This window comes from Oncorhynchus masou, chromosome 1, assembly GCF_036934945.1.
Source record: "Oncorhynchus masou masou isolate Uvic2021 chromosome 1, UVic_Omas_1.1, whole genome shotgun sequence".
NCBI lineage: Eukaryota > Metazoa > Chordata > Actinopteri > Salmoniformes > Salmonidae > Oncorhynchus > Oncorhynchus masou.
In genome coordinates this window covers 69785969-69804291 of record NC_088212.1, presented here as the reverse complement: position 1 = coordinate 69804291, position 18323 = coordinate 69785969, and the positions used below count along the sequence as shown (strand labels likewise).

Genomic DNA, 18323 nt, shown 5'->3' with positions numbered 1-18323 from the left:
ATGTGGAACCCTGCAGGGCAAAAGAGCTGCGATGCTACCACAATTATGAGAGGAGTTTGCTCTGCCAACTGTAGCCAATGGTATCAGAGCAGCAAACACAAAGTTAGACAGTGTGTACAGTCAGACCGTTCCTCTGTGAATGACCACGAATCAGTCAGATTCTCTATGGTTCATTTATTTATTTGGGCACACCAAAGCTTTTGTCCCCAAAGATTTAGGATACACTTAGAGAATTATTTGCAATACTAAAGACAGAGCAAAGGTCCAGATTAAGCATTGGCTTAAAATCTGCTAAACCACATGCTCAGAGTGATAATTAGCTTCTGGCAAAACAACTTGTTTGTCGAGCTCAGAGACCAAAACATTCCAGTTTAAGAGGCTACAAAAAAGACACAATACTTAAGAATAAAATGTTGATTAAACTCACTGGGTTCTCTCTAAATGCACTAAAGAAAACTACTGTCTTAACAGCATAACACTTTCAAGGGAAAAAAAGCAGTAAAATATGCAGCTCACCTTTGAGTTTCAGACTATTGTGGTTGTTGTGATTCTGATGCGGAGGCAGCACACACAGACAGAGGTGTGCACCTTCCCCAAGCCTCCCTTTAACGTTCACAGACATGCATGGCTCAAAGTACACCCGCCCCTAGTGACCTCATCTGGGCCCCTAGTGACCTCATCTGGGCCCCTAGTGACCTCATCTGGGCACTCAACCGTTCAGCCGGAGTTTAATGTCAGTATAAAAACCATATACCGTGGAATAACAAAAGCTCAACTACTTTACTGCTCGCAGGAGAAAGTGGGGAACCAGACATTTTTCTGCCAGTGTTAGCAGAGTAAATGATACCATACATCAAAGTTTGGCAGCAACTATTATAAAACTGCAGAAGCGATAACAGATAGATGTGAATCAAAATCAGAAAGAAGTCATACATGTCACAACTCTGCTTGAAATGATCTAAAAGGGTCACCAAAGGCCAAATGGAAAACATTACATCCTAGGGTGATAATTTCACCAAGTGTAAGTCAAACTGCAGATGGTGATGGCCCAGGAGATAACATTGGCAAACCACAGAGCAGTGCCCTAGGTTAGAATCCTTCAGCATTTCCCCCTGCCAGAGGTGTCAGGTCTCCCTAATAGCAATCAAAACATGGCCACTGGCTCAGGAGTTGAGGAATGGCTAAAAAGTCAACAAATATCAAACAGGAACAAACTTTCACAGGGCCCAGTGGTTATTTGCACTTTCCCCAAAGGCAAATTGGAACTCGAGAGGACAGCCAAGCTCTGACACACACTAACCCAGAGACATGATAGGGGCACTTAAAAGGTGCTAATCACTTAATATATGATGAAGACAATACATTTGCATCACAATCCACAAAGAGTACCCAGGTCCTAAGGTTAACATTTACAGCATATTACAATATTCTGTCTTCTTGTCTTGAGCTCCACTAACACTCCACTCACTGCATGTTGCTTGCAGATAATTAATATGCTATGTCATAAGGAAAGTGTTTAATTACCATGAACAATGCCTTTATCATATAGAGTAACAAGGCGTTTTCTCCACTGAATATACACTTCTACGCAAGCAAGCGACAATTCAAATTTTAAAAATCTTTCAAGAGGCCTTTCTTAAAATTGGGCACAAAACATTGAATATCTCCTCTTTTGACAGTCATACCAGAGTCAACATGCCCAGTTAGGCTATAAAACTTCTGCTCGTAGCTCAAAAAGTTACACAACGTTTCACTAAAGCATTCAAATTTCATTATATGACAACAATTATGGTTCATATCAGAAGTGGCTTATTATTGCATGAAAAAAAAAACGTTAACTTACCACAAATGTCCTTGAAAACTGCAAACGGTTTGGCGAAAAACTTCGAATACAATAAATTCCTGAATCGTCTCCCGCTGGTATTTCAGTAAAGTAACACTGTATCGCGTTATCAGCTACAACTACTTGATGCAATGTAGCCTACTGCGATTCTGCGGCGCTACGCGCTCTTTCACCCAATTTCTCCCCTGTGTTTAATCCCAGCCTTCTGTTTCTCTGATCGTTCCGAATTGGACCGTAAACGGAATATAATTTCAAATAAACCCAATCCACAAAACAACAACCGGGATCGACGGCGTCAAGTTTCAGCTAACGTTACGGCCAGGCTCGTAATGCCCTTCTAGCGGACACCGTTACAGCCCGAGTGTCTCTGTAGATAGGGACAAGACAATACCGATGACAGGCAAAGCACACTCCTCGCACTAACCAACTAGTCTGGCCTCTTCCAGGAACGAAGGCACACCAGTACAAAACTCCCCATGAGCGCCTCAATTATCAGGAAACTTTCCAATGCCTTGGGAGGGTTTATTCTGTAGGTTTACCAGTTCCCGTTTACATTATGCATGATCCCCTGTCTTCTTTGATATACTAATGAATCGAATATACTCTTACAACTACCATACTACATTGTTAATGGTTACAAAATAAATAAAAAATTAACATGATTCCATGAACCCTCTCAAAACAGCTGAGGGGTCCACATCATGTAGCCCCTCAGGAAGTACGTCATGGCGACCGAGGGCAAGGGGAACATGCACAGGATTTGGACACACCTACTGCCCAAGAGTAATATACACAGTAGTATATCGCCATCTGTTGGTATAATCTATAACAATTTATTTTTATGTTTTATTTCACCTTTATTTAACCAAGTAGGCCAGTTGAGAACAAGTTCTCATTTACAACCTCGACCTGGCCAAGATCAAGCAAAGCAGTGCGACACAAACAACAACACAAAGTTACACATGGAATAAACAAACGTACAGTCAATAACGCAATAGAAAAGTATATATACAGTGTGTGCAAATTAAGTAAGATTAGGGAGGTGAGGCAATAAATAGGCCGTAGTGGTGAAATAATTACAATTTAGCAAATAAACACTGGAGTGATAGATGTGCAGAAGATTAATGTGCAAGTAGAGATACTGGGGTGCATAGGAGAAAAAAAAATACAAAAAAACAATATGGGGATGAGGTAGTTGGACGGGCTATTTACAGATGGAATATGTACAGGTGCAATGATCTGTAAGTTGCTCTGATGCTTAGAGTTAGTGAGGGAGATATAAGTCTCCAGCTTCAGTGAGTTTTGCAATTATTCCTGTCATTGGCAGCAGAGAACTGGAGGAAAGGCGGCCAAAGGAGGAGTAGGCTTTGGCGGTGACCAGTGAAATATACCTGCTGGAGCACGTGCTACAGGTGGGTGTTGCTATGGTGACCAGTGAGCTGAGATAAGGCGGGGCTTTACCTAGCAAAGATATATAGATAACCTGGAGCCAGTGGGTTTGGCGACGAATATGAAGCCAGGGCCATCCAACGAGAGCATACAGGTCGCAGTGGTGGGTAGTATATGGGACTTTGGTGACAAAACGGACGGTAATGTGATAGACTGCATCCAATTTGCTGAGTAGAGTGTTGGAGGCTATTTTGTAAATGACATCTCTGAAGTCAAGGATCAGTAGATAGTTAGTTTTAAGAGGGTATTTTGGCAGCATGAGTGATGGATGTTTTGTTTCCGAAATATGATATTGTCTGCAGTGTTAAGAATGTTTTTTGGGGGGGATGTTTTCATTTAGATGAACATCAGATATGCATCATAATATAGCAATATAGTCTATATGCATTACATTGTGATAACACACCTTTATTCATTATGGTTTAGGTTTTAAATAGTAGGGCCCTCACTCACAGCCCTAAAACAAGCAGTGATGTGCACCACTACAAATTCGTTTTCAAAAGCTCTGAGCTGAGGAGCCTTTCAATAAGAACTCAAACAAAGCAAACCCTTCCACCCCAGCCCACTGCTACCCACCTGGCTGTTGGAGTATATTGGTGCTCACTGCCATTTAATGGCTGCAAAAGGATGGAGCGTGTAATCATGCACACGCTGTTGAATATCCTACCGCGTGGCGTTCAGGTCGCGCCATTGGCGCAAACTGTAGCCTAATTATGCCCGTTTACTCAACCAATCAACGACATTATTATACTTTTCTATCTGGTCACTTTCCTTGACTTGTCTGAGCCAAGGCTAAATACAATTGCAACCCTGTTAGTAAATAGATTGAACATGAATTTTAAAAAGTGTACTAATCTTCCACCGAACATTGATCAGTGGTCGACTAAAATAAAAGTTTAGCTAAAACCTTTAGGAATAATACCTCCATCTTGCGGCTGGTTGAATACTAGCAGTGGTTACGTTCAGCGCGCCCCCTGATCGTCAACAGTTGTGTTCTAGAATGTTAAATGAAATATTTTTGTATTTGTATTTTCATTGTGAACACAACAAATACAAAAGAAAACTGAAATATACAAACAAGAGTACATAAACCTAACAGACAGGGGTGTTACATATCAAGATACATTTTCAATTTGTGAAATACTTTCATGGTGCATATTGCTTTTTTGTTTTTACATTTACTGATAATTTCAAAATAATATTTCAATTCTATCTTAAATAATGTGAAGAGGGGTTTGTTCTCTGCCCACTTCCTTTTATGGACAAATAATCTTCCATGAAAGATAAACAAATTAGCAATGAATGTTAAATCAGGGTCCATATCATTAGGTTCAAAGTAAAACATAATATCAGACTCTTTCACTCCAAAATCTTCTGACATAAGAGCAGTCCCAAAATAAATGGTCAAGTGTCTCTGGGTTACAATCACAAAATACACATTTGTTATCAATAGCTAATTTAAATCTGTGTATAATAAAGGTCTTTACAGGGTAGATTCTATGAATGAGTTTGTATGATACTTCTTTCACCTTATTAGATATACAATATTTACCAGATAACAACAAAACTTTGTTCCAGTTCACTTGTCCTAGAGCTGCATTCCAGTTCCCTTGTCCTAGAGCTGCATTCCAGTTCCCTTGTCCTAGGGCTGCATTCCAGTTCACTTGTCCTAGGGCTGCATTCCAGTGCACTTGTCCTAGGGCTGCATTCCAGTTCACTTGTCCTAGAGCTGCATTCCAGTTCACTTGTCCTAGGGCTGCATTCCAGTACGTTTTAGCAGAGGGAATAGTAACATATTGACATTGTTTTCTTATATACATGTTATTACATTTATAGTTTAAAATGTCAATTCCTTCTAATTGCATTGAGGCTACAAAATCCTCAACAGTTGCACTTGGAGTATTGTTATATTCTCCTAAAAGAAGAATAGCACCTTTAGGTACAGCTCTAACAACAATTTGATACTGAATGTAACATTGTGAATGTAACATTGTGTGTTCTAATAAATTCTGGATAATCATATAGTTGTCCATCACTATTCAATAATTGTTTAACCCAAATAATGTTTTGTCAAAATCTTTATTATTCCAGATTATATACCTATGAGGGGAAAAATTGTGTTTGTACATGAAGTTCCAACTTAGAAGTACTTGTTTATGAAAGTTTGCAAGCTTAATATGGATTTTATCCACAAAGTTGCATTTGAGTAAGAATTCTAGACCACCAATTTGTTGGAATATTAAATTAGGGATGATATTCCAGATGCAATCCTTATTTCTTAAATAGTTTTGTATCCATTTAATCTTAAATATATTAGAGGTTTTAAAATCCAGAGCATTCAACCCTCCCTCGCCTTGGGTTTTACATATTACCACTTTTCTTAAATGAGGTTTATTCTTCCATATGAAGTTAAATAATTGAGTATCAACCATTTTAGTTACTGACAGAGGAACATCCAAGGCAATGGAGGTGTAAACTCATCTGGACAGACCTTCAGATTTTGATAAAGATGAACATCTCTTAATAACCAGGAGTTAAATCTCTATCCAATTTTCTCTACAATAGGAGAGACATTTAAGCTGGCCATTTCTTTCTGATCTTTGCTAACTGTAATACCAAGATACGTAAACAAATCTTTTATAGGGATATTGCATACTGAGTTTAAGTCACGTCTTTTCAACGCAAATAATTCACATTTCCTAATATTCAGAGAAACCCGATACATATGTGAAGGCATTAATACACTCAATAGCTTTCTTGACTTCATTATGATCTTTTTAAAAAATGCTGGTGTCGTCAGCCAATTGTGAACATTATCTTGTCTTGTATCTCAATTCCCCTTAAACTATCCTTATTTATATGAAGTGCCATAACTTGTGTGACCAATAAAAATAAGAAAGGAGATATCGGGCATCCTTGTTTAATTCCACGTCTAATGTCGAATTACTATTATTGTAAAGTGTCTTAAAACCTCTTAAGACTACCCCCCTACTTTGTGCAATTTCCGCCTGAAGACATACCCAAATCTAACAGCCTGTAGCTCAGGCACAGAACCAAGTATATGCATATTCTTGGTACCATTTGAAAGAAAACACTGAAGTTTATAAATGTGAATTGAATGTAGGAGAATAACACACAATAGATCTGGTTTAGATAAAACTATGTAAAAAAAGTCATTTTTTCTATTTATTTTTGTATCATCTTTCAAGTGAACAAGATAAAACAAAAATGCAGATAAGACGATGGGGACAATTTTAGTGCAAAAATTAAGAGGGCAACAGGACCTGTGCAAAATTTCAAAATGATAACTTCCAAAATGAGTGTGCTACATAACATTTATTGTGAAGTCACCCAGGTGTCCCACACAAGTTACCCAAATGTACCCAAGTGACCAAATTGGTGAAGTACACATTTTGAAACCAATAACTATATACAAAATACCAAAATGGTACTCTAACACACCCCCCCACAAAAATGTAAAAAAATTTTGGGGGAAAAAATGTTATGAAAAACAAAATATATACATACATTTACAAATAAACATGGGTAACTATTTACACACTTTTACACACCCTCAGTCCTCTATCAAATCTATTTACATAGCCCCAGCCTAAAACCCCAAACAGCATGCAATGCAGGTGTAGAAGCACGGTGGCTAAGAAAAACAACCTAGAAAGGCAAAAACCTAGGAAGAAACAAGGCAATGAGGGGTGGAGATCAGTGTTTTTGTAGTGTGAAACAGGACAGCACCTCAGGAGAAAAAATTAACAGTTTAGGGTTCCATAGCAGCAGGCAGAACAGTTGAAACTGGAACAGCGGCAAGGCCAGGTGGACTGGGGACAGCAAGGAGTCATCATGGCAGGTAGTCCTGAAGCATTGTCCCAGGGGTTCAAGTCCACCGAGAGAAAGAAGGAGAGAAAGAGAGCAGACTTAAATTCACACAAGACACCAGGTAAGACAGGAAAAATACTACAGATATAACATAATGACCCTAGCTCAGCTAGAATGCAGACTGGTGTTCTCAGCTAGACTGCAGACTGGTGTTCTCAGCTAGACCGCAGACCCACTTTGCCATATAACCCCACCAACATTGCCAAAACTCTAGACAATGTTCTGCTGCTGATGCCAGATGCCATAGCAGTCTCTCTCTGATGTAAAGCAGAGGGTCACCGAGCATGTGCTGCATGTGATGGGAGACTTCATCTTGCAAACAACACAGCAACGCCTCCATGCTGTGCCCTTTTGGCCCTTAGGCACATCCATGCCTGCACAAATATATTTGGGCAGATGAACACTTGTGGCAGGAGCAGAAGGGACAGGGCTTGCTGCAGTGGTGCTGTAGCCAGCAAGCTCCTTGATGAGCTGCTCTCTGAAGTCTTTCTGTGAGAGGAAGGGCTTTCCACAGCTCGTTGCCATTTCCTTGTGTAGGATGAATGCATTCACTACGGCAATGTCGATGAAATGATAGAAGAAGGTCTTGTACCATTTCATTGTCTTGTGGAGAACATTGTAGTAGCCGATTAGCGCGTCCGAAAGGTCGACTCCTCCCATGCTCTTGTTGTAGTCCTTCACTGCAGTTGGAATGGGGACATTTTTGGTGGTCCATGCCCCGGCACCGTCCTTCACACGCCTGACAACACTATCTCCACTGAAGAACTTGTGGATAGTGGAGCACATCACCACCTCTCTGGTATCCATCCACTTTACAAAAAGCAGGCCATCTTCACGGATCCATCGCATGCTCCTCCGCTCAGGCATGTCGTTCACCTTCGTCTTTGGAAAGCCCACCCTGTTGGTACGAATGGTGCCACAAGCCCATACATCCAGCTTCCTTAGGTCTGCAAACAGGGTAGGGCTTGTGTAGAAGTTATCCACAAACAGTTTGTAACCCTTCCCTAGCAGTTGAACATCCAATAACGCCATTACAGAGTCATAGCTGAGTCCCTTACCGGTAGCAAAACTGTTCTTCCCCTCGTAGACAAAGAAATTGCATGTGTAGGCACATGCAGAATCAGCCAAAACAAACAGCTTGTAACCCCACTTGGTTGGTTTGTTTCTCATGTACTGTTTGAGTCCAATTCTGGCCTTTGAGGATACCATCCTCTCATCGATTGACACGTTCTGGGCTGGCTGAAAATACGCCTTGCAGGCCTTAACAATGCTGTGGTAGAGCGGCTTGATATTGCACAGTCTATCAAACGCTGCTGTGCCCCTCTTCTTCTCATTCTCTTCATCAACCTTTGGGTCACTGATGTGAAGCGCCTGTGAAATAATCAGAAACTTTTTGCAGGACATAACAGTCATGGGGAAAGGCAATTTGTACAGAGCTGATGTTTTCCAGTAGTCCTTCAGGCTTTTCAGCTTCACCAGCCCCATGTAGATGACCAGAGAAAGGTAGCAGAAAAACTCTTGACATGGATATGGGCTTCCATGCTACCTTTTTGCCCGCTTGTTTCTTCTTCCCATTCTTATTTGTGTTGAGCGAACCTACAACAGATGGTGTAAAAAACAGTTGGAAAAGCTGAAGGGGGGTGTAAGTGGAGGTCGGGTTCACCTGAGGTCCTGGCTTCCTTATCGGCCTAAAAGTTGGTTGTGGTGGCTCCACATCATCTTCTAGGACGGTGTGCCAACGCCCTTCTGTCCCTCTGTTAGTGGGTGGCACACTTCCCCTCTTACTCTTCACACCTCTAGATGGCCCGGGAGGTGTGGAGCCAGAGACAGCAGGGGTACAGCTGGATGAACCAGCTTCAGAGGGGGATGGACACCTTGGCACTGGGGGCTCCCAGTCGGAGTCAGTGCCACTGTGAAAGATAATGTTCAGTTAGAATAGTTTCACATATGAGCCCTGTATCAACAGCTATAATAAACATACATATAGAGTACAGGGAGTAGCCCTGTATCAACAGCTATAATAAACATGCATATAGAGTACAGGGAGTAGCCCTGTATCAACAGCTATAATAAACATGCATATAGAGTACAGGGAGTAGCCCTATATCAACAGCTATAATAAACATACATATAGAGTACAGGGAACATAAAGTGCTGTTCCATATCACTTTGGCAATTGATGTGGGCCTGCCTCAAAATAGGCTATTTGGGTAGACCATGCGTTCTCAAAGAATCTGACCCTCACTCACAATGGCTAGCTAACGTGTACTTTAGCCATTTCATTACATCGCTATATATTGCTAATGAAATGTAAAAACAGCTATAATAAACATGTATAAAAAGTGCTGTTCCACATCAATTGCAAAAGTGAAATGGGCCTGCCTCAAAATAGGCTATTTGGGGTAGACCATGCGTTCTCAAAGAAACAGGTCCTCACTCACAATGGCTAGCTAACGTGTACTTTAGCCATTTTTGCAAATAAAATGTAAAAACAATCACTAATAATATTTTATATAAAAGTCAAACAACGGCATTAGCATGAGAGCAACTTACCAGTCCAAAACGATGTCCTCTCCGTTCAAAAAATAGTCCTCAGTTTCAGAATCGAAACTATGGGAGCTGATGGAGTCTTCAATCTCTGCCAAATCTGTCTCACTATCCCGGGCAATCTCTTCCAAAATAATTTCTACATTCGTGTATCTAGTCTTAGAGGTAACTTTCTTTGACTTATTTGCCATTTTATTCGCGAAATAAACAGTTGAAGTAGCAAATTACTGAAAAACGTCTGTGCGTAATTAGAATCACTCCTTCACGGTTCAATTGGCAATGTCAAAAGAACAATCTTTACGCCTGCCTCCAGTGTATAGGTTTGTCTTACAACAATGAATCATGGGATATTTCCAGTTACATCTGCTCATTGGCTATCTACCCAGCTAGATTTCAAGAAGATCAGTGGTCATTGGGTTAAAATAGAGTCAATTCAACGAGACAGTGGTCATATAATTGGTGCGCAATGGGCTCCTCCGTGTTGTCTTCCAATCGGTATTACCATATCAATAGGTCCCGCAAAATGGCCCATCAGGGTTCATTGTCTTCCCTAACAAAGAGTTGATTGCAAGTAAGCCAAACATGACTGGATAGAGAGGGAAAAGACGAGGAAAAGAGAGTCTCTTTACGTTGGACGTTACTTTGAAAATTGTATGACAGGAAATTCAACGTGATAAGCGATCACAAAATGTTTCGTGTTAGGCTATAAAAAATGGATTTAACTGAACAAACGACCATTCATTGTGTAACAATGAGCCTTGTGATTGCAACCAGAGCAAGATTTTCAAAGGTAAACGATTTATTTCAATGCAATCTGTGACTTTGTTAAGCAAGTGCTGGTTGAATAAGTAGTTTGATATGGGGGTCTATGCTCAGATAATCGCAGTTTATTCTTTCGCAATAAATTATTTTTTAAATATGACAACGCAGGTGGATTAGCAAGATTCTAGGCTTTTGAAGCATGTGAGACACTTGTATTTTCATGAATGTTTAATATGACTATTTGTGGTGAACACTGTATGTTGTTGAATTCAATCCCGTATCCGGGATCGGCCAAAACCAAAAAATTGAAGTCTCAAAAATGAAATAATGTTCAACTGTATCAACTGCCTTGTAAAAGTCTACAAATAAAATAAAGCTTTCTTCCATAATGTGCTCATTGTTGTCTATCAAGTACAATACTAGTAGAATATTATTACATATATGTCTGCTCTTCATAAAACCAGACTGGGTATCATCAATGATTTGGTCAATACCTTTTTTAAGTCTTTCTGCAAATATGGATGCAAGTAGCTTTCCATCATTGTTCATAAATGGGTTTGTTCTCCAATTGTCTAACATCATATAATCTTTGTTTGATTTGGGTATTACAGAAATTAGGCCTTGTGTCATAGAAACAGGCAGGACCTCTAAATCAATTGCCTCCTTAAAAACATTAGATATAAATTCAATAATATCCTCCTTAAAATATTTATAGAATTCACTGATAATGCCATCATTCCCTGGAGATTGGTTCTCTTTTAACTATTTTTTATTTATTTCATTAATAGAAATAATTTAATCAGAAGACTTTTGGAAGTTTTCATCTATGAATTTTGCACAGTCTTTGACAGAGTCTAGAAAGGCAGATATGTCACTAGTAGGGCAGGCATTACTGGTATTAAGCTTACCATAGAATTCTGAAACATATTTTGAAATATCTTTGGGGTTTTCATTTTCTTTACCATCTATATTGACCTTATTAATAGATGTAAATTCAGAATTCTTTCTTTCTAAATTGTAAAAGTATTTTGTATTCTTTTCACCTTCCACCAACCGTCTCCTTCTTGATCTTTAAAATATCCCGTTTGCTTTCTCTTCATACATTCAGTCCATTTCTAGTTGTAAAGAGAATAACTGACCCTTTCTTCTTCATCAAGGTCCTCCATAGAGATTAGAGAAAGTATTTCCTTAACAAATGTATCTTCCCTCAATCTTTTAAGTTCAGCAATTTCTTTAGCTCTCTTCGTGGCTGTTTGTCTTCTTTCATACTTCATTAATTCCCAATATTTCCCATAAGACTTAAATAGTTGGGCTTTCCTCCAATTGTCTTGTATAATATCTTTGGCATCCATCTTGAAATTATCATTTTCCAACAGTCTACTATTGAGTTTCCAATAACTCCAGATAACTTAAGATCTTATGTTAGCAGATGATTAATAATGGCTTATAATTGTATTACTACACAATGCTTACATATTACTGCTGCGTATCTTTATTTTCTAAAGGTTAAATTGTGGAGAAATGTGACTGCAACAAAAAAAAGAGGATCTGAAGATAGTTAAGTCAAAGCTGAATGAAGATAAGACTTCAAAGGGTTTAACAAAAAAGTGTAAATATGTAATTTATATGTAATTAATGTCATAATAATAAAAAGTTCAATAATGTGCACTAGTCTAGTAGTGACACAGTAGTGAAACAAGATGTCAGTAGTGATTTTGAATAAACAGTAGTAAATGTTTTCAATAGTAATTCTAAAGGGTTTATTTAGGACATTAAAAAGGATCAGGAGCAATTCAGCAGTGACACTACACACACAGATGGCACTGGCAGTAGTAATTAAATAGGGATTGAATAGGCATATAGTAGTAATGTGTAGGCGTTGTGTAGTAATCCAATAGTGAACATGTAGGAATTGTGTGGGTATGTGTAGATTTTAAGTAGTAGACGCTCAAAAGCTCAGTAGTTGCACAGTAGTCATTAAGGGAGAATTGTGTAGTGATTTGAGTAGGAAATATGGAGTGTTCAACGGTAGTGAAACATCCCAATATATCACTCATTACTACCGGTATTTAAATTACTACATAAATCACTACTGGTTTACCACACATTTCAATAGCAATCAAGTAGTAACACCAGTAGGTTTTGTGTAGATCTTGAGTCGTAGTGATGAGTATTACTTCAGTAGTACTTCAGGATCAAGGATCAAGGGGACAGCAGCTAGTATCAGTAACACACTCTCCTCTCATGTTTCACAGGGAAAATGGCAAGCAGTTTCTTCAAGCTGTGGTCACCTAGGAAGCGCAACATAGGAGTCCTGTCTCTTAGTGGAGTATGGGCATTTGCTACAGCAGGGTTTTTTCTGAACAGAGAACACGTCACCACAGGAGCTCAAGTCAGGAGGCTGTACCCTGCCAGTTATCCCAAACAGACAGTGACAGATCCCAGTGTCCACAGCCTCCAACACCTATTCATTCGTTAGGGGTGTGCTATCATTGTACCCCCTTTTTGTCTGTACTTAATTCAATAGTGTTTCTACAGTGAAGAGTTCCCTGATTTACGCAAACACAACAACTGCAAGGCCAGTCACCTCATACTGTAACGGCATTCCTCCTCCTCTTCTGCGCCCTCAGAGCATGTGCAGACCAGCTGGCTGGTGTGTTTACGGACATATTCAATCAATCCCTATACCAGTCTGCTGTTCCCACATGCTTCAAGAGGGCCACCATTGTTCCTGTTCCCAAGAAAGCTAAGGTAACTGAGCTAAACGACTACCGCCCCATAGCACTCACTTCCGTCATCATGAAGTGCTTTGAGAGACTAGTCAAGGACCATATCACCTCCACCCTACCTGACACCCTAGACCCACTCCAATTTGCTTACCGCCCAAATAGGTCCACAGACGACGCAATCTCAACCACACTGCACACTGCCCTAACCTATCTGAACAAGAGGAATACCTATGTGAGAATGCTGTTCATCGACTACAGCTCGGCATTTAACACCATAGTACCCTCAAAGCTCGACATCAAGCTCGAGACCCCGGGTCTCGACCCCGCCCTGTGCAACTGGGTACTGGACTTCCTGACGGGCCGCCCCCAGGTGGTGAGGGTAGGCAACAACATCTCCACCCCGCTGATCCTCAACACTGGGACCCCACAAGGGTGCGTTCTGAGCCCTCTCCTGTACTCCCTGTTCACCCACGACTGCGCGGCAACGCACGCCTCCAACTCAATCATCAAGTTTGCGGACGACACAACAGTGGTAGGCTTGATTACCAACAACGACGAGACGGCCTACAGGGAGGAGGTGAGGGCCCTCGGAGTGTGGTGTCAGGACAATAACCTCACACTCAACGTCAACAAAACTAAGGAGATGATTGTGGACTTCAGGAAACAGCAGAGGGAACACCCCCCTATCCACATCGATGGAACAGTAGTGGAGAGGGTAGTAAGTTTTAAGTTCCTCGGCATACACATCACAGACAAACTGAATTGGTCCACTCACACAGACAGCATCGTGAAGAAGGCGCAGCAGCGCCTCTTCAACCTCAGGAGGCTGAAGAAATTCGGCTTGTCACCAAAAGCACTCACAAACTTCTACAGATGCACAATCGAGAGCATCCTGGCGGGCTGTATCACCGCCTGGTACGGCAACTGCTCCGCCCACAACCGTAAGGCTCTCCAGAGGGTAGTGAGGTCTGCGCAACGTATCACCGGGGGCAAACTACCTGCCCTCCAGGACACCTACACCACCCGATGTTACAGGAAGGCCACAAAGATCATCAAGGACAACACCCACCCGAGCCACAGCCTGTTCACCCCGCTATCATCCAGAAGGCGAGGTCAGTACAGGTGCATCAAAACTGGGACCGAGAGACTGAAAAACAGCTTCTATCTCAGCTTCTATCTGCGCCGAACAGGCGGGAGACTCCGGCAGCGCCAGACAGGCGGGAGACTCCGGCAGGGGCGGACAGGAGGGAGACTCCGGCAGCGGCGGACATGCGGGAGACTCCGGCAGCGGCGGACAGGTGGGAGACTCTGGAGTGAAGGGCGATTCTGTCATCGCCTGGCTGACTGACGGCTCTGGCAGCTCCTGGCTGGCTGACGACTCTGGAAGCTCCTGGCTGGCTGACGACTCTGGAAGCTCCTGGCTGACTGACGGCTATGGCAGCTCCTGGCTGACCTGCGGCTCCTGGCTGACTGGCGGCTCTGGCGGATCCTGGCTGACTGGCGGCCCTGGCAGCTCCTGGTTGACTGACGGCTCTGGCAGCTCCTGGCTGACCTGCGGCTCCTGGCTGACTGGCGGCTCTGGCGGCTCCTGGCTGACTGGTGGCTCTGGCGGCACCTGGCTGACTGGCGGCTCCTGGCTGACTGGCGGCTCTGGTGGCTCCTGGCTGACTGGCGGCTCTGGTGGCTCCTGGCTGACTGGCGGCTCCTGGCTGACTGGCGGCTCTGGCGGCTCAGGACAGTCTGGCGGCTCAGGACAGACTGGCGGCTCAGGACAGACTGGCGACTCTGGCGGCTCAGGACAGACGGGAGACTCTGGCAGCGCTGGAGAGGAGGAAGGCTCTAGCAGCGCTGGACAGGTGGGAACACCTGTAGACAGAAGATGGAGAGACAGCCTGGGGCTGCCACCATAGACCGGACCGTGCAGGTGCACTGGAGCTCTTGAGCACCGAGCCTGCCCAACCTTTCCTGGTTGAATGCTCCCCGTAGCCAGACCAGTGCGGCGAGGTGGAATAGCCCGCACTGGACTGTGCTGGCGAACCGGGGACACCATGCGTAAGGCTGGTGCCATGTACGCCGGCCCGAGGAGACGCACTGGAGACCAGATGCGTAGAGCCGGCTTCATGGCACCTGGCTCGATGCCCACTCTAGCCCGGCCGATACGAGGAGCTGGAATGTACCGCACCGGCTATGCACACGCACTGGGGAAACTGTGCGCTCCACTGCATAACTCGGTGCCTGCCCGGTCACTCTCTCTCTCCGGTAAGCACGGGAAGTTGGCGCAGGTCTCCTACCTGGCTTTGCCACACCCCCCGTGTGCCACCCTCCAAGAAATATTTGGGGCTGCCTCTCGGGCTTCCAGCCGCGCTGCCGTGCTTCCTCCTCAGACCAGCACCCACAAACAAACACCCACAACTCAAAAGTGAAACCCAGGCTACCTAGGTATGATTCTCAAACAGAGACAACTAACAACACCTGCCTCTGATTGAGAACCATACTAAGCCGGTTTTCGTTCATGTTCACGCTTATTGTTTTATATTTCAGTCTTCAGTTTTTATCTTATAATAAACATAGAATGCCCACCCCGACTCACGTCCTGACCATACTAAATAAAGACAAAACAAAGGAAATAAAGGTCAGAACGTGACACATATCTTCCCTCTATGCCAAGCTGTGTGCCCTTCATAAAGTCTGTTGGCATGGTAGTCGGAGACGAGGAGTCCTATCGGGATGGATCACAACGGCCTTTGTGGTCTGTGTCTTTTCATAGTGAATTGGTGTGCCTACTACCTATCTTGATGGAACTTCAGTGCATTTTTTAAATCTAATAGCGGTCACCGTGAAATAGATTTTCTAAAGCTACTACATATATTGGAGCGTCACCCATTCCTTATAAATGTGTTACAGCTAAAAACCTAGATGAAAGGGGATGAACTGTAGTTTTCAATTCTACCTTGAAGTGAAGGCAAGTGCTCTACAGACTCTTATTAATAGCAGAGTTTCCCAATATTCCACCTTTTTGTGTGTAGAGAGGAGAAGTATTGAAAGGAAAGAATAACACAGAAGCCTTTGCTTTGTGATCACTGTTGGTTACCAAGGTTTCATTTTTTTAAAGCCATGCATTTATACACAATCTCTCCCCACAGACCTGGATGCCAGCAATGTACAGAATGATGGGAATGTCCATGGACATAAGTATAGAAATGTCATTGCATCAACCACCCAGTTGACTAGGTACCAGACCTACATATCTACATTCTGAACTGTTCATGTGAGCCAGTACTTACCACAGTCTCTTGTCAGATCCGGGCGGGTCAGTTTGATGAGCGCCACGTGTCATCGTCACGTGGACGAGCCTGAGCATCTGAGGGCTGAGCCTGCCCCCTGGCTGTTTTTGGGCAGAGCGCCGGGAGGTGGAGCTGGTGGTGGACGCCCTCAACATCCTGCAGGGGGAACTCAAGGGACAGTACAGATGACTGACAAGGAGCAGCAGCTGCTCATTCATGTGAGGAAAACACAGTCTGCACCACACACTGCTTTGGAGAATTGTTTTTATTTGTTTCATTTCCTTATTTTATCACTGAGATGCATAACACTTGTTTTTGGAGTTCACAAGATCACTTCCTGTTCGATATACCAGTTTCCCCCCTCTTGACCTGTGCAGGAATGGCCAGGAATTGGCCAGATGCACAGGGCATTTGGTAAGTATAATGGTTTGATAAAAGCACAACTCTAAAACCAAACAATATAAACTATTTTAGAAGCGCTGAAACCTATGGAGATAACCCGTTGGTCTTGAAATGCACAACAACCAGGAGAACTTCCTGTTGTGGATCAACGAGGAGGACCACACCCGGGTCATCTAGATGGAGAAGGGCAGCAACATGAAGAGGGTGTTTGAGAGGTTCTACAGGGGACTGGAGGAGGTGAGCCCAGCAGAATCACTGATTGGATTCATTGCCTTCACCCACATGTTAACTGTGTCTTAAATGACACTTATACCTTTCATGCTTTGTTGTGTCTTTTTATGAGCTGTTGTTGACATCACCACCAGGTGACGAGGCTGATCATGGAGAAAGGCTGGGAGTTCATGTGGAGTGAGAGGCTGGGTTACATCCTCACCTTCCCCTCCAACCTGGGCATTGGACTCAGGGCAACCTGCCTCGTCTTTGCAAGGTCTGGCCCTTACCACCTCACTCACCTATGGGTTGACACATGAACAACCATATGAAGAAACTGTGCTAAGGGGATCCCTGTGCTGAGCTGTCCTCAAATTCCAGGATCCTAAATTCTCTTTTTCTGTCATTTTTTCTTTACTGGGATGCTCGTTTTCAGAAGATGCTGGACAACCTGCTTCTGCAGAAGAGAGGTATGGACGGTGTGGACTCCGCAGCTGTGGCACAACCTGTGACATCTCTAATCTGGTCAGACTGGGTGAATCAGAGGTAAGACCTCTGGATCTCTACACCACAGAATAGAATGTAGTGACAGTGACAATCATAATATTCAGCTTTAGTAGGCAATTGTAGAGAGTGGAGAAATAATAGGTTATGTGTGTTTGCGTGTTGTATGTAGATCCAGCTTGTTCAGAATGTGATTGATGTTGTTAAATACCTGATTGCGTGTGAGAAGAGACTGGAGAGAGATCAGGATATCCGAATCCCTGCACCCATCTCACAGTTCAAGTAGAGAGAGACTGGCCTTGCAGATGCACGAGTTGCGATTTTACATTCACAAACAATATACTTCAATAAAGCTATATAAATCCAAATCGTTAACTGTGGTCCTCCTTTAATTTGAATGTATTGATATATAGCTGAAGAGTTTATAGCTGCTATTCAGGACTTTACTTGAATAGCAGCTATAAACTCTTCAGCTATATATCAATACATTCAAATTAAACTTGGGGATTGACCAGTAATTGTTGTGTACTATACAAAATGAGGTTGTGTCCTACTGCCCAGTGTCCTCCACACTGTAACCACAGTAACAGAGTAGCATAATCCCAAACACACAGACGCATCAGAACGATGCATGCAGAGTATGTCAGGCATTTGAATAGCATGAGGTGAAGGGTTCATTCCAGGATACAAATGGAACACAGT

The 18323-nt window shown here is 42.8% G+C and overlaps 2 protein-coding genes and 1 pseudogene across 3 annotated transcripts in view; 1 reads left to right on the top strand and 2 right to left on the bottom strand.

Moving 5' to 3' along the window:
* Positions 1-2542, bottom strand: part of LOC135549747 (furin-1-like) — a 101713-nt gene extending 99171 nt beyond the window's left edge. Inside the window, exon 1 of one of the 2 annotated variants that reach the window (XM_064980021.1) lies at positions 1844-2542. The gene's annotated coding sequence lies outside the window, so the exon portion shown is untranslated. Of the gene's footprint in view, positions 1-516; positions 604-1843 lie in introns of those variants that run through there. The other variant, XM_064980013.1, reaches the window with a different exon arrangement.
* Positions 2543-6486: 3944 nt separating this feature from the next.
* LOC135549739 (piggyBac transposable element-derived protein 4-like) lies at positions 6487-10003 on the bottom strand. Its single transcript, XM_064980000.1, has 2 exons — positions 9737-10003; positions 6487-9093 (listed from the first exon to the last, which is right to left on the bottom strand). Exon 2 carries the CDS (start codon positions 8666-8668, stop codon positions 7394-7396), a length of 1275 nt encoding a protein of 424 aa, XP_064836072.1. The 5' UTR covers positions 8669-9093; positions 9737-10003; the 3' UTR covers positions 6487-7393.
* On the top strand, positions 8984-17907 carry LOC135542592 (creatine kinase U-type, mitochondrial-like; annotated as a pseudogene).
* The last annotated feature ends 416 nt before the right edge of the window (positions 17908-18323 follow it).

Excerpts from the sequence above, each read along its gene's own strand:
- LOC135549739 (XM_064980000.1), bottom strand. The coding sequence starts at position 8,668 with ATGGGGCTGGTGAAGCTGAAAAGCCTGAAGGACTACTGGAAAACATCA.